The 25,888-nt window shown below is 43.3% G+C and overlaps 1 protein-coding gene across 1 annotated transcript in view; it reads right to left on the bottom strand.

Moving 5' to 3' along the window:
• Positions 1-2,507: 2,507 nt before the first annotated feature.
• Positions 2,508-25,888, bottom strand: part of LOC135529712 (chemokine-like protein TAFA-4) — a 74,137-nt gene continuing 50,756 nt past the window's right edge. The window contains exons 4-6 of the mRNA XM_064958293.1: positions 22,721-22,876; positions 4,982-5,119; positions 2,508-2,566 (exon numbers count right to left, since the gene is read on the bottom strand). Coding sequence (XP_064814365.1) covers positions 2,508-2,566; positions 4,982-5,119; positions 22,721-22,876 — 353 coding nt within the window. The remainder of the gene's footprint in view (positions 2,567-4,981; positions 5,120-22,720; positions 22,877-25,888) is intronic.

Here is a 25,888-nt window from a genome sequence, read left to right on the forward strand (position 1 = left end):
ACAATCGCATGCCGTTTTCAAGGGATTGTTAAGTAAATGTTAACTATTTGGTTGTAATATCATCACCTCTTGAAAAACATAGTCAGAACTACAAATGTCTGATTATTCCATGCAAAACAATTGCGCACATTTAGCTCTAGATCAACAAAATGATACAGCAATAACTGCATGCTTTTCATTGAACATGTCCTTTCAGATAGCCAACGTGAGGGTCATTGGATATTTGAGTGATATAAAAGTGAACTTTACCTGACAAGTCTGAGTGGTTTAGGTTCATTTCCCATCCTTTGCGGGTTCTGCATTTGCCGATGTATTGTTAGCTGATAATGTTAACTTTGCAAGCTACCGGTAGAAACTTTGTGCAGTTTGTTAAACATAATGTTATGTACACCTAATGTACCTTTTCCGGCAACCATCGTAGGCATACCTAGCGAAGTTAGCTAACATTATCCCCTCTTCAACATTGTTTTTATCACAATTGCGGCTGACAGACATGATAGGCTACATTGATTGATGAACCACATCAAATTGGCTAGCTAGCTAATAACAGATCATGTCAATATGGCTGTTTAACAAGCTTCCTTTCAGGAGATAAACTAGGGGGCTAGCTATATCCAAATAGTGGTTGATTTGCTTGCCATGTATAGTGGTGATGGCAGTAACGTAAGTCCGACCGACAATTTTACCAGGACGATGTCAAGCTCTTTCCAAAAGCCTAATCTCTGACAAAGCAAGCTAAAGTGATATATTGTTTGCTTAGCTAGCTAGTTATTTTCCAAATGGATAGGCTACTCTGATGTTAGATCTAAATGTGGAATCATGGGAAATGTGTAGTTGTGACTATGCTCTTCAGGAGGGGATGATATTTAAACCAAATAGTTCTAACATTTATTTAACAATCCCTTGAAAACAGCACATAGCCAAATCGAACGCTCTGCACCGTATTGTGACGTTTTATTGATAACGACCTATAGAATGAAATATGTTCAACGTTAACTATCCCTTCAATCTGAGCCACGGATTAACAAGTATTATAATAAGCAAATCTACTAGGGAGAAGGGCAGTGGCATGTCTACTTCAACATCAGAGGCAGAACTCTTACAAAATATCTTCCTCTCTTTAATTTCATGTGACATCTACAGAAAAAAACTAGAAATAACTAGAAAAACAAAACATTTCCGAAAACGGTTTTCAACTAGTGCAAATATCTTACATGAATTTTTTATATGTTATGATCCTACTTAGCAACCCTAATTAGAACTGCAAAATTACTCTCAGAGAACATCTTCATCGTAGTGACTTGACCCACAAGAGTAATTTGACAATAATGTGCAATTCACAAGTGATGAGCTCCACCCCCCTCCCACCTCATGAATAGAAAGTAATCCTGATAGAGCAGCAACATTCCACTCTCTAGTTGGAGTCATTCAGGATCCAGTCCAACAACCCTAGAATCACACTCTAACACAGTCTTTCTGCAGCTCTGGCGGCAACACATGTCCACAAATACTTAGTCAAAACAGCCATCCATTACAACTCCTCAGACACTGGTCAAAACCACCTCTCTTTGGATCTCCCCATCTCTATTAACAGGCAAAAGTATTCCGACATGGTCTTCTCGAAAGTCTTCAGACGTAGTCTTTACTGACCATAAAGTATGCCCCCTGGGTAGCCATAAAGTATGCCCCCTGGGTATCCATAAAGTATGCTCCCTGGGTAGCCATAAAGTATGCCCCCTGGGTATCCATAAAGTATGCTCCCTGGGTAGCCATAAAGTATGCCCCCTGGGTATCCATAAAGTATGCCCCCTGGGTAGCCATAAAAGTATGGGTATCCCCCTGGGTATCCATAAAGTATGCCCCCTGGGTAGCCATAAAGTATGCCCCCTGGGTATCCATAAAGTATGCCCCCTGGGTATCCATAAAGTATGCTCCCTGGGTATCCATAAAGTATGCCCCCTGGGTATCCATAAAGTATGCCCCCTGGGTATCCATAAAGTATGCTCCCTGGGTATCCATAAAGTATGCCCCCTGGGTATCCATAAAGTATGCCCCCTGGGTATCCATAAAGTATGCCCCCTGGGTATCCATAAAGTATGCCCCCTGGGTATCCATAAAGTATGCCCCCTGGGTATCCATAAAGTATCCATGTATGCCCCTGGGTATCCATAAAGTATGCCCCCTGGGTATCCATAAAGTATGCCCCCTGGGTATCCATAAAGTATGCCCCCTGGGTATCCATAAAGTATGCCCCCTGGGTATCCATAAAGTATGCCCCCTGGTATCCATAAAGTATGCTCCCTGGGTATCCATAAACTCAGTAGTCCATAGTTGTTTTGAGCTGTACGTGTGACACTTTACCCCAGTGTCTCTGTCAATCAGAGTGTGTTCTTAATGGTTCTGTAGTTTTTGTCACACCTTGGTATGATGGGATGACTAACAGTCTTCCCTTCATCGTCAGTCTAAGTGTCTCAGTTATGATTGCCATCCTTTCTTTACATATGGAGTTAACAGTTGAGAGACTTGGTGATGTCGCTGCTCAGCGATTCTCTTGCTATCGTGTGACCTAGAAAAAAGAAAGCAAAGCAGAGTAGATAAGAGATTTGAACCAATGACACAGAAACAATTATCTTTGAGTGACAGAGCTTGCACCTCTACAATATGAAACCTCTGACAGCCCCTCCCACCGCTCACATGATGTTAGAGGGAACTGACGTCTATGAACCAGTGTATCTCCACTGTTAGTGATATCCTTCATTCTACAGGACCATCAGAGCTAGACGCCCTCAGGCATCTACACCCCTGCAACGTGGGAGTGAGAGAGACAGACAGAAAAGAAAGAGAGTCTGCGTCACACAGAGGAACGCAGAGATAGATAGAGAGAGGGAAAGAAGGTCACAGATAGATGGAGGGAGAGAAAGAGGGAGACAGTCGCTGGAAGGAAGAGCTGTTGCCGTGGCGTCGGCTTCGTTGCAGAAATCTCCTGTGACATCTGCCACCAAGTCTCTTAGTAACTGTGCTCCTCTTCCACATTGAGCAAATGCAGAATGAATTTCCACTGATGCAGCATGGTTCTTCCTCGCCCTCCCTCCCCTCTTCTTAATAGCTGATTGGTTAGACAGTCAGAGAGAGAGAGAGAGAAAGCGATAGAGGATGGTGATGACTTTACCTATCAGTTTTTCAGTGGTTCAAAGGCCCAGGGTCATTAATTCTAACGGTAGTCTCTTAGCGGCCATTCATCCCTCCGTCTTTCCCCTCACCAATATAATTAGGACTCTTAAATTGAAAGCCTCCATGGAACCCGTAGTCATAATGCATTCTAATGAATGTGACAGATGTTCTGCTGTTATTCCGTCTCTCTGAGCAATTACTCTTATGGTGCCTGTGTGCTCCCCACAGCTATTTTTCTTTTTATATTTCACCTGTGAGTAAACCACACCTGCTCCATCCCACAACACACACACCCACACCACGTCCGTCAGTCAGTCCCGCAAATGAACTTTAACACATTAACAGATTAGAAAGGCTGTGAAGGATTTCATTCAAATCAATGTATCTCATATGAATAGCAATGATTACCATACTGCTTGTCAGGTTTAGCGTTACAGTGTGAACATAGAGTATGTGCAGCTTTGTTTTCTCTCTGACATTCATTTTCCATCCCTCTTGTCACATCTTTACAGAAGATTAACAAATAATGCTCACTTGATGCTCCACAGACGATTGGTTAATTTGTTCCATAGTCATCCTGTTTATGAAACATAAAGTGTGTCTTTTTGTGGTTATTTCTGATCAAACCATTCTGTGTTTAGAGGATTAGCCTAATACACTACCGTACCTACACTTCTGCCCCAACTTTGCCATCTTTAAAAAAAAAAAAAATGAAAACCAGTGTAAGCTTCCTCACCTTGATAGTTTCTTTACGAAACATTCATTAAGACAAAATGCTGTATGGGAAAAAAGGGTGTCAATTGAATGGACATCAAACTTTACCCAAGCTGGAGAATATGAGAACTGTCAGACATTTCCTAAGTACTTTGTGGACTTCATGGGTACCTCAAGGGACACTTTCTGCTGTAAATACTGATTGGATGTTTTCTTTTGTTGTTGTTTTCAGACTGCATATTGATGAGCCGCCCCCACAGAAATCTAATTAGCATAATAACAACATCCCCTTCAAAATCCCTTTAAGCTAGAGATATCTGTTTTTAGCATGGGCTGCTTCCCAATATATCGTATCCACCGGTCACCCTTCCAGTGCGCTAAAAGGTGGTAGAGCTAAAGCAGCGTTTGTCAGACCATGAGACATCCCGAATGTCTTCTCACAAAAAATGTCTGTAGCATCCTAACGGTTTGGCCTGCAAAGTATTATAACCACTAATTGGAAAGACTCTCACAAACATCATGGACTTCTCTCCCACAAGCGTGACGGGACTTGTCTGATCTGTCACCTTCTGTCTGATCTGTCACCTTCTGTCTGTAGCATCCGAAACATGGAATGGTGGGTCTCTCACAAGTTATTTTGCTCTAGGACAGCCACTAGCCTCACAAGACTAGTCTGAAGGTAGCTGGGTATCGGTTAAAACATGTTATGGAAGTATATATGGAGATAGTTTAGTGCCTATAATGCAGGGTTAAATACATGTAAAATATATATATATCGTTTCCTGATCTAAATAGCAAAATTATCCTTGGTATTACCATCTTAAAACAATTCCATATGTTAGCTTAGTAGAACTCCCCCCACAGCTTAGAATCTGAAGGAATAATGAAGGAATGTTATTTTGTCATTATCAAAGACTGTAAATTAATTAGTGCCTAAATAATACTCATCCAGTAGAAACTTAAGCTCAAGTATTCTTCAGTTACACCTTCTGTAAGGACAACATTGCGAAAGGCCAAGGACCGAGAAGGTCTCTTATTCGCCCCGTCATCCACACTCTCTCTCTCTCACACACACACACACACAGTGGAAAAGGACCCATTCTTCTCACCTTGGTGGTTTTGACTTTGTTCCCAGTACTGCAGGACCAGCCTGTGAGGTCAGGGAGCACCTTACACTCCTCTCCCTCCATGCAGGGGTTCATCTGACACCACCACTTCTGAATCACGATGGAGGCTGGAGGACGGGACAGGAGGAGAGAGAGAGAGCACTGAGAGACCTGATACTGAGAGGATTGAAAGTACAGGGCAGAGCAGTGTGCAGGAGAGAGAGAGAGAGAGAGCACTGAGAGACCTGATACAGGGCAGAGCAGTGTGCGGGAGAGAGAGAGAGAGAGCACTGAGAGACCCGATACTGAGAGGATTGAAAGTACAGGGCAGAGCAGTGTGCAGGAGAGAGAGAGAGAGAGAGAGAGAGACCCGATACTGAGAGGATTGAAAGTACAGGGCAGAGCAGTGTGCGGGAGAGAGAGAGAGAGAGAGAGAGAGAGAGAGACCTGATACTGAGAGGATTGAAAGTACAGGGCAGAGCAGTGTGCAGGAGAGAGAGAGAGAAAGAGAGAGCACTGAGAGACCTGATACAGGGCAGAGCAGTGTGCAGGAGAGAGAGAGAGAGAGAGAGAGAGACCTGATACTGAGAGGATTGAAAGTACAGGGCAGAGCAGTGTGCAGGAGAGAGAGAGAGAGAGAGAGAGAGAGACCTGATACTGAGAGGATTGAAAGTATAGTCAGTATGTTTTTATACATTGATACGGCACAAAAGCAGACATCCACCTGTTAAAAGCACAAAAGCAGACATCCACCTGTTAAAAGCACAAAAGCAGACATCCACCTGTTAAAAGCACAAAAGCTTTTGCCTGCATTCTATCCTAAAAGCATATTAAGTGAACATTGTGAAATTAAAACATTTCAACGTCAAACCTGCATTTTTTTGGCATAAAAGCTGGTTTTGAATCAGGATTAAAAGGTATTGTTTTCCCTCAAGGCATGTCACATAATCAATATCACCTGGTGCTGAAGAGCTGTTAAAAAGCCAGAAGCACTTTCACAATACTGGCTGCCAGACAATGGGAAGTTGTGTGTGCCAATAACAACCTTGAAATATTTAAATCTAACATGAAAGGTGTCTGTTCAAGACTCTCAGGTTTATTAACATGATCTCTTTGATTGGTATGATGTCAGATCAGACAAAAGTAATATGACAGCACAGCACAGCACAGCACGCACACACACACACACACACACACACACACACACACACACACACACACACACACACACACACACACACACACACACACACACACACACACACACACACACACACACACACACACTGCAAATAGACAAACAAATTTGTCTTTACAGCACAAAGAGTATGTGTATGAAGTATCTGAGGATCTGTCTCCATCCATCTATTCTTCCTTTTATACTGGTATGGGAGGATGGGAGAGTCATGGTGTGAACTCTCCAGCACGTATCCAACTTTGATAAACCAATCAATTAAAAGAGGCAAATGATAGTGGTTTAGAGGGAGTCTGCCATAGAGTCCTGTTATAAGGCCTATTGTTCCTCACAAAGGGAGGAGGGGGTGAAATCTGCAGCAAAATGGGCTTTAAATGGAATTATGCAAAAGAACACGAGCAAATCCTCTCAAGTGTCATGTAAGAACCCCCAACTGAGAGAGAGAGAGAGAGAGAGAGAGAGAGAGAGAGAGAGAGAGATGACGGGAGGAGTTCACCAAGACTGTGTCTTACCAAAGAGAGAGAGAGGGGAAGAGAGAGAAAAATATTGAAATTGTGAAATTGAGGGTGAAATTGAGGAAGAGATAGACGCAGAGGAGAAGAAAAAGAAACAGAGAGAGAGAGAGCGTAAACGAGGGAGAGAGAGGAAGAAACCATTCAAGAAGACAAAGACTCCCCTCAATAAATGGCGCTAAGCCTGGCAGAGCACTCCAGAGAACATGCTGTTATGATGCATGAGCTTCGTGACAGTAAGTGGTTCTAAAAACCAATGACTGCGTAATGGTCGTTAATGTTTCCATTATGGTGTCTGCCGTGGTGCTTTACGCGACCACCGTGTTATTTCGAGTTAATGAGTATGGCCTGGAGAAGAGCCATTACAGTTGGAGTTCTTCACCTCAGGTTCTAGAGGGTGGGCGGGGAGGCTATGACATCGCAGACCTGCCTGTTATTCTGCAGAATGGACAGGAGTGGCTAATAGCTCATGTCAATGGAGGGTCGGAGGCTATTGGATAGATGGCAACAACAAGGCATCAGAGAGGAGCAGTGATGAACCATGATAATGAAGAGAGGTACTGAGAGGTGCTGACATGGACTAGTTATTCATAGCCTACCTGTTCATCATAGGCTACCACTCAGCTACATAAATACATGCACTGCACTTACACATCCCTGATTCATTTAATGATGTACAAACACACAAAGCAATCAAGTGTGGGGTCTATGTCTGGAAATATGAACCAAACTTTTCCTAATCTCTTCTCCCAGAGATCCATCTCTCTTCATCAGCAGTCTGTGATGAGTCAGTCTAATGACAGAATTACCACCATTATCTTGACAGAGAGCAGAGCAGCGTGTCGCTAGCTACCCTCCAGAAGCCATACTCCACATAACATTAAACATCTGACTACTGGAGCTTCACTCAGAAATGAGTCTAAACTTCTCTAGGAAATGTCTCAGTAACTCTGTTGAAAGCAGATGTCAATGGCACCTTCTATGAATGCCGTGACAGTGAGTGACTTTGTGTTGTCTTCCCAAATCTCTGGGTTTGTGGCTTGTCTCAGGGTGTGTCTATCTAAATAAATCTGTGAGGGAGCCATACCTGAAGTCTGCCTCGAGGATTACACAGAGATGATGTCAATCCACCGCAGCACTGACAAATGTCACAGGTCACAGCAGATTCATTCAGCCTGTGAATACACTGCCTGTCAAAACATCAGGTTAAGTGTGTGTCTCTGTGTGCGCAGAAACAGATTCAGACTCACAATGCCATACACACACAAGCGCGCGCACACCTGAGCGTAATCACATAGATGAACAGCGGGGTCGCATTAGTTAAGAGAAAACCAGCATTGAGGAGAGAGCTCAATAACACAGCGCCTCACACAGAGTCCCCCATCGAAGCCAAGCTCGGCGATAACAATCTAAATCCATTCACGCTGCTCTATTAGATTATGCCTGCCTCTCCTCCCCCACCCTGCACTGCCGAGCCTGAAATGGTCTGACTTAGATCCAGATTGACTTGGCTGGTAATGCTGACTTTGATACAGGATAATGTTGTATAATAATGCAGTGTAATCCAGTGCAGGCACCGAGCGCCCAACTCTCCACATGGACATCCCTACGGAGCATCCTGATAAATAGAGGTGATCTCCTCGACCTTTGCTTATTGGCCATTATGCGTTTCACCCCAGAGACTGAATTTAAGAGCCGTGAGCCGCCTGCAGCCGGGATGAAGTCATCAGGGGACTTCCCACCCTCTGCTTCTCTCCAACCCAGCCGTTATTAACCACCACACAGCTAACAACAGTACTTCCCACCCTCTGCTTCTACCTCCAACCCAGCTGTTACTAACCACCACACAGCTAACAACAGTACTTCCCACCCTCTGCTTCTACCTCCAACCCAGCCGTTACTAACCACCACACAGCTAATAACAGTACTTCCCACCCTCTGCTTCTACCTCCAACCCAGCTGTTACTAACCACCACACAGCTAACAACAGTACTTCCCACCCTCTGCTTCTACCTCCAACCCAGCTGTTAGTAACCACCACACAGCTAACAACAGTACTTCCCACCCTCTGCTTCTACCTCCAACCCAGCTGTTACTAACCACCACACAGCTAACAACAGTACTTCCCACCCTCTGCTTCTACCTCCAACCCAGCTGTTAGTAACCACCACACAGCTAACAACAGTACTTCCCACCCTCTGCTTCTACCTCCAACCCAGCTGTTACTAACCACCACACAGCTAACAACAGTACTTCCCACCCTCTGCTTCTACCTCCAACCCAGCTGTTAGTAACCACCACACAGCTAACAACAGTACTTCCCACCCTCTGCTTCTACCTCCAACCCAGCTGTTACTAACCACCACACAGCTAACAACAGTACTTCCCACCCTCTGCTTCTACCTCCAACCCAGCCGTTATTAACCACCACACAGCTAACAATAGTAATTCCCACCCTCTGCTTCTACCTCCAACCCAGCCGTTATTAACCACCACACAGCTAACAATAGTAATTCCCACCCTCTGCTTCTACCTCCAACCCAGCCGTTACTAACCACCACACAGCTAACAACAGTACTTCCCACCCTCTGCTTCTACCTCCAACCCAGCCGTTATTAACCACCACACAGCTAACAACAGTACTTCCCACCCTCTGCTTCTACCTCCAACCCAGCCGTTACTAACCACCACACAGCTAACAACAGTACTTCCCATGTAAAGCCCAGAGGGAATGCACTTCAACAAAATAACAAAAGAAGAGGGAAAAAGCAGTGATATTCTGATATACAGTAATCTCAGCAAATTGGATGCAGTTTATCACAGTGCCATCCATTTTGTCACGAAAGCCCCATATACTACCCACCATTGTGACCTGTAGGCTCTCGTTGGCTGGTCCTCGCTACATATTTGCTGCCAAACCCACTGGCTTCAGGTCATCTATAACTGTTTGCTAGGCAAAGCTCTGCCTTATCTCAGCTCACTGGTCACCATAGCAACACCCACCCATAGCACACGCTCCAGCAGGTATATTTCACTGGTCATCCCCAAAGCCAACACCCCCTTTAGCCGCCTTTCCTTCCAGTTCTCTGCTGCCTGTGACTGGAACGCATTGCAAAAATCACTGAAGCTGGAGACTTATATCTCCCTCACTAACTTCAAGCATCGGCTGTCAGAGCAGCTCACCGATCGCTGCAGCTGTACACAGCCCATCTGTAAATAGCCCATCCAACCAACTACCTACCTCATCCCCATATTTGCTTTTTGTTTTTTCTGCTCTTTTGCACACCAGTATTTCTACTTGCACATCCTCATCTGCACATCTATCACTCCAGTGTTAATTTGCTAAATTGTAATTACTTCGCTACTATGGCCTATTTATTGCCTTACCTCCTCATGCCATTTGCACACACTGTATAGACTTTTTGTTCTATTGTGTTATTGACCGTACGTTTGTTTATTCCATGTGTAACTCTGTGTTGTTGTTTGTGTCGCTGTTACAACTTCTAGGAGTAGTGGGTGTGGAGTCAGGCGCAGAGAGCAGAGGGTTAAGGACAACCGTATTTATTCCGGTGACAGAAAGGTCACGCCAAAACACCAGGCGCATACAATGACCGGCCCAAAAACAGGACACAAACAGTCCGGAGAAAATACAAAAATAACACATCCACAAAACGAAAAGAGAAACAAGCCCGCTCAAAAGCAGGTGGGCATAACCGGCTTAAATAGCCCTAACCAAACCAACGGGGATTGGTGGGAGCTAGTAGACCGGTGACGACGACCTCCGAGCACTGCCCGAACAGGAAGAGGAGCCACCTTCGGTGGAAGTCGTGACAGTTGCACTGCTTTGCTTTATCTTGGCCAGGTCGCAGTTGTAAATGAGAACTTGTTCTCAACCGGCCTACCTGGCTAAATAAAGGTGAAATAAATACAAAATGTCTCCCTCATAGAGAGCTGCCCCAGAGGAACTACAACATAACATCCTGGAGGATAGTGGAAAGAGCCTCTCCCGTTCTCTCTCTGTTTCTCCATTACCTGAGAGGCCACCATGCCTGGCAGCAGACTCTAATGATATTGTAATAGTCCACAGTGGACTAGCTCCCTTTGACATCGTTGATGTTAGGAGGGAAAAGAGCTTTTCTGTATACTGTATGTATGTTTATTCATTCAGGGTTTTGGCTCTTAATAACCAAAACCTAACATACATCAAATCATAGTTATGTTATTTATCTTCATCATTACTTTCTATCAGGTTAAAAGACTAAAGATGCATGACAGATCTCTGGCTTCTCCCTAGCTTTGGGTACCAGCAGTCTACTACAAGACATATGACTGGTAAAGAGTGTCCTCTATTGGTCAGCTATAGGAAAAGCATCTCATATGTTTGATGTGTGTGAAAAGGAATAGAGAAAAAGCATTCATATGATAACATTCATACCATGATCACTATGCAATAGTTTATGTAGGTATTGTTGTTGAACATTGACAGTGCTATGGTAGTTTGTCGTAAAATGACATAATTTACAAGCAACAACTGTACTTAATAACTGTAAGATGACCTTGATTTGTAAATCTCCCATCAGTCCAATGCCTGTGTTCATCATACACAGTACAATGACAAAGTCCCCCTCCAAGGTCGCCACATCTGTATCTGAGACAGAAAGCAGCTTTTTGACTGGAGGTTCAGTCTTCACTGGAGCTGACCTGGCCAGCCTAGAACAACCTCTTTCTAAGGAAAGAGACGCATGGAAGAAGCTAAACAGAGACATTAATGCTAGAGTCTGAGGTTACTTTACCAGTCGCTGCGGGTCTGTCTGTCTACACATTTCTGTTCTGTTTGATTCATCCTCTCCGCTCACGTACGTGAAACCTATCTATTTTCCACTGGGGGGGGTTAATGCATCTGGATTGGTTGTGAGACAGAGTTAGAGCTGTGTGTGTGTGTGTGTGTGTGTGTGTGTGTGTGTGTGTGTGTGTGTGTGTGTGTGTGTGTGTGTGTGTGTGTGTGTGTGTGTGTGTGTGTGTGTGTTTGTGTGTGTGTGTGTGTGTGTGTGTGTGTGTGTGTGTGTGTGTGTGTGTGTGTGTGTGTGTGTGTGTGTGTGTGTGTGTGTGTGTGTGTGTGTGTGTGTGAGGGGTGATAAAGGCCATAAATGAACTGAAGGGGTCGACTCAAAGCCTTACTAACACCGTGATGAAGTTGTGAATAAAAATATATACTGTACGTTTGCGTGTGAAAGCGTGTACGTGTTTGATTTTAATATTTTGTTATTATTATTTGTATTATTTTTATTATCCAATACATTGAGCCACAGCCTAGAACTGGATGCATGTGTGTAGCAGGCTAACCTGTATTATCCAGACAAACTGCAGGCCCAGAGCTTGGCTGTTTGTGCGTCTCTGCAGCAGGAGTGACAATATCAGGACCATGGCCGAACTCTCGGCCAAATTGATCATTGATAACGACCGAAATTAATGAATTTACTTTAGGAGAATGTCTTAATGAACATTGAGAGAATTAGCAAACCCCCCCACACACACACATGCCAAAAGGACCCATCAATCAAAGACACCAGCGCAACTCAAACACTCAACAGCAAATCTCATTAATTGACCGACCGGCTCGATTCGGTCTTACATAGCAATATTTGAAATGCTGTTCTTTACATTAAATAAAAGTAGAGACTAAGAGGTAGAAAATTCTATATCATACACTACAGTTGAGGAACAATGGGAAAGTAATTCTGCAGTGAAAGTAGATCAACTTGTAAGCGCACTTTTGAGAAAAAGTCCCTTGAATGTTTTGGTACACCTACTGGAGATGTCTTCTTTGTCTACACCTATTCAGCATCGTTCACACCCTCTTAAGCTTTATCCCCACCCAGCTTGTTAAGGATTCACATGTGAGGCCATGTACTAAACAACCAAAGATTTGAAGACTAAAGGCTGGTTTATTCTACAGGTGTGTTCGTAAATTCAATCTGGAGTGCCAGAGTGTGCTCAGAGTGCTCTCTGGCCATTCAGAGCATTCAGAGCGCACACTGCATGAGGAGTAGGGTTGATCTGAGCATTCTAACCTAACAACAACAGTCAAGCACCCAAGCTAACAAGCTAATGTTGGTTGGCTTGCTAGCTACTTCCAGACACAAATGAGGGAACAGCTCACTCTGACCATTTTACTTGCCTGAGCAGAGCTGGTTAGGCTGCCTTTATGTTATCCAGAGCATTGGTGACTGCAACTGTGGTGCTGGCAACAATTTATTTTATTTTTTTTGCCAACATTTACTGACACCGGCCAAATTCAAACGGAGTTGAGCATTCAGTAATTTGTCAGTTATTCTGCGCTCTGGCACACTCGTTTACCAGCTATGTCAGCTAGCTAACGTCCACCGTCTAGCACTGTAGAAACTATTACACTCAACTGAACGACTCGATTAGTGTAGTGTTAGCTAGCTACATAGTTGTCTTTGCTGTCTTCGTATCCAAGATAATTGTGTAGTTTAGAGTGTGTAGACTTAGAGTGATTATCTTAATTTACCGAGGTTAGCTAGCCAGCTATTTGTCGTCCTTAACGTAGGAGATACTGCTAGCTAGCTAGCCAACAGCTAGCCAACGTCTACCGAATAGAACTTCAACAACCCGGTTAAAATTCCGCTTCGCTCCACAGGTAGTATCACATTTTCATTTCTCTTCATTACAGTACAACGGTTTGATTTGTTTGATCGTAGCTAGCTAGCTACATAGCCGTCTTTGTATCTAAGACAATTGTGTAGTCTAGAGCGATTTTCTAGGTTAGCTAGCCAGCTATTGTCGTTCTTTTAACGTAACGTAACGTAATCAACACTGCTAGCTAGCCAGCTAGCCCCCGAATAGCAGCACTGTAGAAACTATTACACTCGACGGAACGACTTGATTAGTGTAGTGTCAACAACACAGCCACTGCCAGCTAGCCTACAAAGTCAACAACGCAGCCACTGCCAGCTAGCCTACTCCAGCAGTACTGTATCATTTCAATCATTTTAGTCAATAAGATTCTTGCTACGTAAGCTTAACTTTCTGAACATTCGAGACGTGTAGTCCACTTGTCATTCCAATCTCCTTTGCATTAGCGTAGCCTCTTCTGTAGCCTGTCAACTATGTGTCTATCTATCCCTGTTCTCTCCTCTCTGCACAGACCATACAAACGCTCCACACCGCATGGCCGCGGCCACCCTAATCTGGTGGTCCCAGCGCGCACGACCCACGTGGAGTTCCAGGTCTCCGGTAGCCTCTGGAACTGCCGATCTGCGGCCAACAAGGCAGAGTTCATCTCAGCCTATGCCTCCCCCAGTCCCTCGACTTCTTGGCACTGACGGAAACATGGATCACCACAGACAACACTGCTACTCCTACTGCTCTCTCTTCGTCCGCCCACGTGTTCTCGCACACCCCGAGAGCTTCTGGTCAGCGGGGTGGTGGCACCGGGATCCTCATCTCTCCCAAGTGGTCATTCTCTCTTTCTCCCCTTACCCATCTGTCTATCGCCTCCTTTGAATTCCATGCTGTCACAGTTACCAGCCCTTTCAAGCTTAACATCCTTATCATTTATCGCCCTCCAGGTTCCCTCGGAGAGTTCATCAATGAGCTTGATGCCTTGATAAGCTCCTTTCCTGAGGACGGCTCACCTCTCACTGTCCTGGGCGACTTTAACCTCCCCACGTCTACCTTTGACTCATTCCTCTCTGCCTCCTTCTTTCCACTCCTCTCCTCTTTTAACCTCACCCTCTCACCTTCCCCCCCTACTCACAAGGCAGGCAATACGCTCGACCTCATCTTTACTAGATGCTGTTCTTCCACTAACCTCATTGCAACTCCCCTCCAAGTCTCCGACCACTACCTTGTATCCTTTTCCCTCTCGCTCTCATCCAACACTTCCCACACTGCCCCTACTCGGATGGTATCGCGCCATCCCAACCTTCGCTCTCTCTCCCCCGCTACTCTCTCCTCTTCCATCCTATCATCTCTTCCCTCTGCTCATACCTTCTCCAACCTATCTCCTGATTCTGCCTCCTCAACCCTCCTCTCTTCCCTTTCTGCATCCTTTGACTCTCTATGTCCCCTATCCTCCAGGCCGGCTCGGTCCTCCCCTCCCGCTCCGTGGCTCGACGACTCATTGCGAGCTCACAGAACAGTGCTCCGGGCAGCCGAGCGGAAATGGAGGAAAACTCGCCTCCCTGCGGACCTGGCATCCTTTCACTCCCTCCTCTCTACATTTTCCTCCTCTGTCTCTGCTGCTAAAGCCACTTTCTACCACTCTAAATTCCAAGCATCTGCCTCTAACCCTAGGAAGCTCTTTGCCACCTTCTCCTCCCTCCTGAATCCTCCTCCCCCTCCCCCCTCCTCCCTCTCTGCAGATGACTTCGTCAACCATTTTGAAAAGAAGGTCGACGACATCCGATCCTCGTTTGCTAAGTCAAACGACACCGCTGGTTCTGCTCACACTGCCCTACCCTGTGCTCTGACCTCTTTCTCCCCTCTCTCTCCAGATGAAATCTCGCTTCTTGTGACGGCCGGCCTGCCCGCTTGACCCTATCCCCTCCTCTCTTCTCCAGACCATTTCCGGAGACCTTCTCCCTTACCTCACCTCGCTCATCAACTCATCCCTGACCGCTGGCTACGTCCCTTCCGTCTTCAAGAGAGCGAGAGTTGCACCCCTTCTGAAAAAACCTACACTCGATCCTTCCGATGTCAACAACTACAGACCAGTATCCCTTCTTTCTTTTCTCTCCAAAACTCTTGAACGTGCCGTCCTTGGCCAGCTCTCCCGCTATCTCTCTCAGAATGACCTTCTTGATCCAAATCAGTCAGGTTTCAAGACTAGTCATTCAACTGAGACTGCTCTTCTCTGTATCACGGAGGCGCTCCGCACTGCTAAAGCTAACTCTCTCTCCTCTGCTCCCATCCTTCTAGACCTATCGGCTGCCTTCGATACTGTGAACCATCAGATCCTCCTCTCCACTCTCTCCGAGTTGGGCATCTCCGGCGCGGCCCACGCTTGGATTGCGTCCTACCTGACAGGTCGCTCCTACCAGGTGGCGTGGCGAGAATCTGTCTCCTCGCCACGCGCTCTCACCACTGGTGTCCCCCAGGGCTCTGTTCTAGGCCCTCTCCTATTCTCGCTATACACCAAGTCACTTGGCTCTGTCATAACCTCACATGGTCTCTCCTATCATTGCTATGCAGACGACACACAATTAATCTTCTCCTTTCCCCCTTCTGATGACCAAGTGGCGAATCGCATCTCTGCATGTCTGGCAGACATATCAGTGTGGATGACGGATCACCACCCCAAGCTGAACCTCGGCAAGACGGAGCTGCTCTTCCTCCCGGGGAAGGACTGCCCGTTCCATGATCTCGCCATCACAGTTGACAACTCCATTGTGTCCTCCTCCCAGAGCGCTAAGAACCTTGGCGTGATCCTGGACAACACCCTGTCGTTCTCAACTAACATCAAGGCGGTGGCCCGTTCCTGTAGGTTCATGCTCTACAACATCCGCAGAGTACGACCCTGCCTCACACAGGAAGCGGCGCAGGTCCTAATCCAGGCACTTGTCATCTCCCGTCTGGATTACTGCAACTCGCTGTTGGCTGGGCTCCCTGCCTGTGCCATTAAACCCCTACAACTCATCCAGAACGCCGCAGCCCGTCTGGTGTTCAACCTTCCCAAGTTCTCTCACGTCACCCCGCTCCTCCGCTCTCTCCACTGGCTTCCAGTTGAAGCTCGCATCCGCTACAAGACCATGGTGCTTGCCTACGGAGCTGTGAGGGGAACGGCACCGCAGTACCTCCAGGCTCTGATCAGGCCCTACACCCAAACAAGGGCACTGCGTTCATCCACCTCTGGCCTGCTCGCCTCCCTACCACTGAGGAAGTACAGTTCCCGCTCAGCCCAGTCAAAACTGTTCGCTGCTCTGGCCCCCCAATGGTGGAACAAACTCCCTCACGACGCCAGGACAGCGGAGTCAATCACCACCTTCCGGAGACACCTGAAACCCCACCTCTTCAAGGAATACCTAGGATAGGATAAAGTAATCCTTCTCACCCCCCCCCTTAAATGATTTAGATGCACTATTGTAAAGTGGCTGTTCCACTGGATGTCAGAAGGTGAATTCACCAATTTGTAAGTCGCTCTGGATAAGAGCGTCTGCTAAATGACTTAAATGTAAATGTAAATGTAATGTCTATCGACAGTTGTCGCAGTGACATCATGAACGTTCTATTAAAATGGTTACTTTCATAGTGGGGTATTTTGTTTAGACATGTAGGTAGCTCGATAAACAATTAACCATAATCTCAAATCATAACATTACTATCATGCATGAATCTACAGCTAGCTAACATTATGCTATAACTAGCAATGCAAATGGCTCTGAGCTACAAATAATATTACTACACAGATCATACACATAATGTTAGCTAGCTAGCTAGCCAGTTAACATTAGCTAGCTAGCTAGCAGTACGCTTTAACTTGAAATTAAAATGACTTTCTGACCAAATTAGAAATGTGTAATTTCTGAAAATGTAGCTACCTAGACTATCTTACCCGTATACATGGAAGGACGCTTCTCCCGCTCTGTCACGGCTTCCATGGTTGCCTTAGTTTGAAGATATAATTCAGAGACAGGTGTTTTATACAACAGCGTGTCTCTTTTCGACTTTGTCTGCATATTTGCCATCAAATATGGCAATATGAGCAGCTAACCGATCGCTGCAGCTGTACATAGTCTATCGGTAAATAGCCCACCCAATTTACCTACCTCATCCCCATAGTGTTTATATTTATTTAGTTTTCTGTTCTTTTGCACACCAGTATCTCTACCTGTACATGACCATCTGATAATTTATCACTCCAGTGTTAATCTGCAATATTGTAATTATTCGCCTACCTCCTCATGCCTTTTGCACACAATGTATATAGACTCTCTTTTTTTCTTTTTTTTCTACTGTGTTATTGACTTGTTAATTGTTTACTCCATCTGTAACTCTGTGTTGTCTGTTCACACTGCTATGCTTTATCTTGGCCAGGTCGCAGTTGTAAATGAGAACTTGTTCTCAACTAGCCTTCCTGGTTTAATAAAGGTGAAATAAAAAAATATAAAAAAATATAAAAAATTAAAAAAAAATCTCCTTAGCTATCATAGTCTAATTCCACCGTTCATTTAACTGATTTCAAAACTCGTTCCTCCAGAAAGTGGAGAGCAACACCTTTGCAGTTCTACTACATGATATATATTTTTTAAAGCAGCATTAGAAAGGATTACCTACATATACTGACCAGCTCATGTTATAGGCGTGCTACATGGTAGACCAATCCAAATTCATTTTTCAGCATGTCTAGCCTACCCATTTTTTTCAGCCAATCATGGCTAGCGGGAAGGTTCCTGACTTTTTCTGTAGCTAAACAAACTAGGCTCGTAATTTAACAATTTATTTGTATTTACAGATTGCATACAAGTTTGTTATTAAGTCTAGTGGCACAGCGGGCTCCGAGTGGCGCAGCGGTCTAAGGTACTGCATCTCAGTGCTAAAGGCATCACTACAGACTACAGACCCTTGTTCGATCCCGGGCTCGTGATCGGGAGTCCCATAGGGCGGTGCACAATTGGCCCAGCGTCGTCCAGGTAGGGGAGGGTTTGGCCATGGTAGGCCATCAATGTAAAATAAAAATGTGTTCTTAACTGACTTGCCAGGTTAAATAAAGATTTGATAAAAAATAAAATAATAAGGCACATGAAAGTTTACATGTTCCAGAAGGCATTTCTGCTCAAAAAAACACATTTAGTGTCAAAAAAAAGTTTCCGTTCAAATGGCACTCCTCTGAAGTAGTGATGCCCGACATACAACTAGTTTGAGTAGCATATTGCTCAATGTGATGTTAAGCAGGCATTCATTACTCAAGGCATTAGGTGGTCACAGAATGTATCATAGTTTACAATACCTTCTAGATAGCTTAGTTAAGAAGAAGTTTGGATTGGATAAGCCAATACGGCAATAACAGAGGCAGACAAACACCTTTTTTTTACTAAATGCATGGATATCATGAATAAAGACGGAATCAGACAAACCAGTAATGGTTTGAGAACATTCCAAGATTTGAAATAAACATACATATTACCAGGCACCTCTTTCTTGCTATATTTAGTTAGGTCAGCTATGCCGGCCTATGGAGTCCCTTGGGAAACCTAACTACCAAACCATCCAATGAGGGGATTTATGGGCTGCTTAAATGGCTGATCTTTATAATATACAAACAACTTTTGGAAAGCTAATATTCTGAGCTAGCCATTAAAGTATGGTCCACAGATCTACGTGAATCTGAACATCCCTTTTACTGGAACAAAATAAGGAAAAATATAACCTTGGCATCCCGCAATGCAAACCATCAATTTATACATTTTAAGTTTGTTCACAGACGTTTTACAAGGAAATTAGCCCCAACTCCCAAATGTTTACGATGTCCCCTATGATGTGGGAGTGTCCTGCAGCCAAATTAATTTAGAGGTGTATGAATGTCAATATTCAATGTGTTACATCTGCTGTTACATAACGATGATAGCTCCTTGAATCTCTCAATCAATCAGAGACGATTACTTCTCGCAGGCAGGCAGCACTGACGCAAAAAAATATACAGTATATAGGTAATTTTCCAACTCTATTCCAGTTCACCAGTGTTTACAGTTACTATTGGGAGTTATAACATTAGAATTATTGACAGTGAGAATGAATGGTACTAGTCAAAGAACAATTGGACAAATATAAAGTTGTAAAGAATAATCTCAACTAAAGCACAACACACAAACAATCTATAAAATAAATGATTGGTCACATACACATATTTAGCAGATGTTATTGCAGGTGTAGTGAAAAGCCCAACACATACATAAAAACAATGTTTTAAAGATATATACAGTTGGAGTCGGAAGTTTACATACACTCCACAAATTCCTTGTAAACAAACCATAGTTTTGGCAAGTTGGTTAGAACATCTACTAACATCATCTAGTTATTTTTCCAACAATTGTTTACAGACAGGTTATTTCACATATCATTCACTGTATCACAATTCCAGTGGATCAGAAGTTTACACTAAGATGACTGTGCCTTTAAACAGGTTGGAACATTTCAGAAAATGATGTCATGGCTTCAGAAGCTTCTGATAGGCTAAATGACATAATTTGAGTCAATTGGATGTGTACCTGTGGATGTATTTCAAGGCCTACCTTCAAACTCAGTGCCTCTTTGCTTGACATCATGGGGAAATCAATATAAATCAGCTAAGACCTCAGAAAAAAAATTGGAGACCTCCACAAGTCTGTTTCATCCTTGGGAGCAATTTCCAATCTCCTGAAGGTACCACGGTCATCTGTACAAATAATAGTACGCAAGTATAAACACCATGGGACCACACAGCCGTCATACCACTCAGGAAGGAGAGGCATTCTGTACCCTTTTATTTTACTAGGCAAGTCAGTTAAGAACAAATTCTTATTTTCAATGACAGCCTAGGAACAGTGGGTTAACTGTTCAAGGGCAGAACAACAGCTCGGGATTTGAACTTGCAACCTTTTGGTTACTAGTCCAATGCTCTAACCACTAGGCTACCCTGCCGCCCCACCGTAGAGATGAATGTACTTTGGTGCAAAAAGTGAGAATAAATTCCAGAACAACAGCAAAGGATCTTGTGAAGATGCTGGAGGAAACAGGTACAAAAGTATCTATATCCACAGTAAAAAAAAAGTCCCATATAGACATAACCTGAAAGGCCACTCAGCAAGGAAGAAGCCACTGCTCAAAAAGAGCCATAAAAAAGCCAGACTACGGTTTGCAATTGCACATGGGGACAAAGATCAAACTTTTTGGAGAAATGCCCTCTGATCTGATGAAACAAAAATGGAACTGTTTGGCCATAATGACCATTGTTATATTTGGAGGAAAAAGGGGGAGGCTTGCAAGCCGAAGAACACCATTCCAACAGTGAAGCACGGGGGTGGCAGCATCATGTTGTGGTGGTGCTTTTCTGCAGGAGGGACTGGTGCACTTCACAAAATAGATGGCATCATGAGAGAGGAAAATTCTGTGGGTATATTGAAGCAACATCTCAGGACATCAGTCAGGAAGTTAAAGCTTGGTCTCAATTGACCCAAGTGAAACAATTTAAAGGCAATGCGACCAAATACTAATTGAGTGTATGTAATCCATTCAAATAATTTCATTTATGCTTTATTTTTTTATCATGATTGATCACTTTTATTTAAACAGGTTTGAGTCATTGACATGAACATTTATTAAAATATATTCAATTGTTTTTTTCACAGGAAAACCAAACAATGATGAAGCTAGTCAAGACGCTCTCTATTGTGCAACTGTAGAACGTTTAGAGGATCTGATGGCCCATGCCAAATCTTTACAACATCCCGCGGGGGAAGAGGCATTGTTGTGCCTTCTTCACAACTGTGTTGGTGTGTGGAACGTGATAATTATTAGTTATGTGGGCACAGACCATGGCCTATTTATTGCCTTACCTCTCTTATCCTACCTCATTTGCACATGCTGTATATAGATTTTTCTACTGTATTATTGATTGTATGTATGTTTATTCCATGTGTAACTCTGTGTTGTTGTATGTGTCGAACTGCTTTGCTTTATCTTGGCCATGTCGCAGTTGCAAATGAGAACTTGTTCTCAACTAGCCTTTAGCTATTTAGCTGATCTGGTAGGCTCACGTCACTGGGAAGCTCGCAGCTGGATTTCCCTTTGTAATTTGTGATAGTTTGCAAGCCCTGCCACATCCGACGAGCATCAGAACGGGCGCAGTAGGATTCGATCTTAGTCCTGTGTTGATGTTTTGACCGTTTGATGGGTCGTCTGAGGTCGTAGTGGGATTTCTTATAAGCGTCCGGATTAGTGTCCAGCTCCTTCAAAGTGGCAGGTCTAGCTTTAGCTCAGTGCGGATGTTGCCCGTAATCAATGGCTTCTGTTTGGGATATGTAGTACAGTCACTGTGAGGATGACGTTGTCGATGCACTAATTAATGAAGCCGGTGACTGATGTGGTAAACTCCTCAATGTTATCGGATGAACACCGGAACATATTCCAGTCTTTGCTCGTGATAAAGTCCTATAGCTTAGCATCCGCTTCATCTGACCACTCCCACTGGTCCTTCCTGTTTGAGTTCTTGCCTGTAAGCAGGAATTCTGAGGATATAGTTACAGTCAGATTTGCCCAATTGAGAGCGAGGGAGAGCTTTGAGCTTTGTCTCTATGTGTGCAGTAAAGGTGATCCATAGTTTTGTCGCCTCTATTTGCACAGGTGCCATGATGGAAAAAATTTGCTAAAATGGATTTCAGTTTCCCTGCATTAAAATCAATGGCCACTAGGAGCACTGCCTCTTGGTGTGCATTTTCTTGTTTCCTTATGGCCCTATACAGCTCGTTGAGAGTGGTCTTAGTACCAGCATCGGTTTGTGGTGGTAAATAGACAGCTACGAAAAATATAGATGAAAACTCTCTTGGTAAATAGTAGGTAAATCATGAGGTAATTCTAAATCAGGCGTAGCCTGCATGCAACGTTAAGCTTGACTATGTTGTTTGAGATCAATTGTTTCGTGCTGTTTTAACTAACAACGTTTTTAAATATCATGGAAAGAACAAATAGTTTAATAAAAAAAGAGCTGCTGTGTTTATATCTACTATTTAGGACGTACATATGGGTATTTGGACATGGCCACTCAGTGGCTCTGTCTCTGCCCTCAGAGCAACAGAGGCCAATGGTTTTCTCTCACTAGCATCGCTAAAACAACTCCATCCCCTTCAAAACTTAATCCCGCGAGAAATACAGACCCCCTTTAACGTGAAGTAGAGGGCTAAAGCACTTTGTGAGACTATTCAAGCTCGTGCCAGCTTCCTGTGTCTGGCTGTGAGGTGAATTCATCAAGACCTTCAAACACAGCTCTGGTGTGATCTTCACACACATACATAATGTATGTTTACCTTCCACACAGGAGGGCCTGGTTCTGGTTGTGCCAGCGACCTGGCCTGGAAAACAGGAGCACTTGACGGTCTGAGAACGCTCCTCAATCTTGTTCTTATTACAGCAGCGGTGGATGGCCACCACCTCACACGTCCCCTGCTTCACCTGGTAGGAGGCTGAGAGAGAGAGAGAGAGAGAGAGAGAGAGAGAGAGAGAGAGAGAGAGAGAGAGAGAGAGAGAGAGAGAGAGAGAGAGAGACACAGAGACACAGAGACACAGAGACACAGAGACACAGTGACAGAGACAGAGACAGAGACACAGAGACACAGTGACAGAGACCGAGACAGAGAGACAGAGAGAGAGAGAGACAGAGACACAGAGACAGAGAGACAGAGAGAGAGAGACAGAGAGAGACAGAGAGAGACAGAGAGACAGAGAGAGACAGAGAGAGTATTTCAATATTTTCACTTAAAAACAGACACTTCTATCAAAATACAATAATGGACAAAACCACCCATTGAGTATTCAGAGTTTTTACAATAGAAAAAAGCGGTTGAATTATTTACAGTTGTTTAAACACAAGGAATTATTCTAAAGAGGCAGACAGTTTCAATTTCAATATAAGAGTAACTGTAGTTATGCCGTCGGCACACAGGTCCTTTCTCAGCTCAACAGCATCATTAACATTAAAAGCCTGACCTTTCATTGTGTGCAGGGTTATCTTCTAAAGAAAATTCTACTAACGTTATTTAAATGAGGATATAATCAAACCAAAAGTTTTTCTTAGTCATAGTACAGTTTTTTAATGACTTTGTTGCAATGTTCACCAGTATGTGGTGCATTTTTCCAATTCTAAGCGCAAAATTGCTTGTGCATGAAAACTTACATTCTTAGCAAAAAAGGTGCTATCCAGAACCTAACATTGTTCTTCGGCTGTCCCCATAGGACAACCCTTTGAAGAACCCTTTTTGGTTCAATGTAGGACTCTTTCCACATTGTGTTCTACATGGAACAAAAAAGTGTTCTCTTTGGAACCAAAGAGGGCTCTCCTATGGGGAAGCCATAAGAGTGTAAGCATATTTTCAATTGACTAAGCACAAACAAATTCAAAAAGTAACTTGTTCACTGCAATAAAAATAGATCTTTCAATTTGGATACATGATCAATCTACTGTAAGTATCTTCTTTCAAAATGCAATATTGTAGTCAATATAGTCTACTTTTGATATGATTTTCTTGTCATTTGTTAACAATACAATTAACTATCACCTAATCAAACTACTAAAAACAGATAACTACTGAACCATTATGTAGTGCCGAGTCAATGTACAGTGAGGGAAGAAAATGCAAATAAATGTATAACATTTTTGACATGCGTTGTTCTGTATTTTATTGATGTTATTCTGTCTCTCACTGTTCAAATAAACCAACCATTAAATTTATAGACTGATCATTTCTTTGTCAGTGGGCAAAAATACAAAATCAGCAGGGGATCAAATACTTTTTTCCCCTCACTGTACATAGTTTGATAACTGCTGAACACTGTACATTTCTATATTTTTACTTCATAATTTTATGTTGAAGGGAAAACCAAATCATATATAGACGTGGCTGTAAATACTATGCCATCATTCTACATCATTATCAGCTACTAAGTGTAAAGAGTCACTCACTCTATGTGCTATAATTTGGAATGATATTGTAGTGTACAATGCACTGCTGAAATACCTGGGTTTATATGATATATTCCACTCATTATCGGAATTTCATTGATAAGCTGATGAATGTCAAGCAGAGAGACCGGCGATATTGTATCAGTTAACAAGTCACGTAGAAAAGGTGTTCTTTTACAATGTTGAGTGGGTCAGAAATGGCATACAACACCATGATATGTTTTCACAGTAGCCAACTGGTGTACAATACCCCTATTTCTGATGATTTGTCCTTGTATGTACTGTATAAGGATAACGAAACTGTAACATTTAAATATTTATCAACATGCTCACAACCTGCCATTGGTTACAAATGATTTTATAAAACTCTCCACATAATGAAGCCTAACAATTTTAGCCTTCTGTTTAACTCCCTGGATTTAATTATCGCATGGCCATTTCTTATTGATGAATATAACCTTTATCCGTTTAGATGTCTACCCTGATGTTTTGTGTGGTTTTACAGTAGCCCTTACACAATGTTTCAACACATTTGTGTGGTTTTACAGTAGTCCTTACACAATGTTTCAACACATTTGTGTGGTTTTACAGTAGTCTTTACACAATGTTTCAACACATTTGTGTGGTTTTACAGTAGTCTTTACACAATGTTTCAACACATTTGTGTGGTTTTACAGTAGTCCTTACACAATGTTTCAACACATTTGTGTGGTTTTACAGTAGTCTTTACACAATGTTTCAACACATTTGTGTGGTTTACAGTAGTCCTTATACAATTTTTCAACACATTTGTGTGGTTTTACAGTAGTCTTTACACAATGTTTCAACACATTTGTGTGGTTTTACAGTAGTCTTTACACAATGTTTCAACACATGTGTGTGGTTTTACAGTAGCCCTTACACAATGTCATAACACATTTGTGTGGTTTTACAGTAGTCCTTACACAATGTTTCAACACATTTGTGTGGTTTTACAGTAGTCCTTACACAATGTTTCAACACATTTGTGTGGTTTTACAGTAGCCCTTACACAATGTTTCAACACATTTGTGTGGTTTTACAGTAGCCCTTACACAATGTTTCAACACATTGTGTGGTTTTGGTTTACACAATGTGTCAACACATTGTGTGGTTTTAGCCCTTACACAATGTGTCAACACATTGTGTTTCTTACACAATGTTTCAACACATTGTGTGGTTTTACAGTAGTCCTTACACAATGTGTCAACACATTGTGTGGTTTTACAGTAGTCCTTACACAATGTGTCAACACATTTGTGTGGGAGTACGACAGAGGGAAATGTTTGAGTGTGGGATGCAAACTGTCTGTACATGTTCAATATGAATCCATTTACAGTATGTTACAACATTGGTAAAGTCAGATTTCCCACCACTTTGTTTAAAGTTCAAATCATTTCATGCTTAACCCTGAGTTGAATGAGCATAGTAACCTTCCTAACACACACACACAAACACACACATGCACACTCAATAGAAGGTTCTATTTCGACAGGCC

Source organism: Oncorhynchus masou, chromosome 5, assembly GCF_036934945.1.
Source record: "Oncorhynchus masou masou isolate Uvic2021 chromosome 5, UVic_Omas_1.1, whole genome shotgun sequence".
Classification (NCBI taxonomy): domain Eukaryota; kingdom Metazoa; phylum Chordata; class Actinopteri; order Salmoniformes; family Salmonidae; genus Oncorhynchus; species Oncorhynchus masou.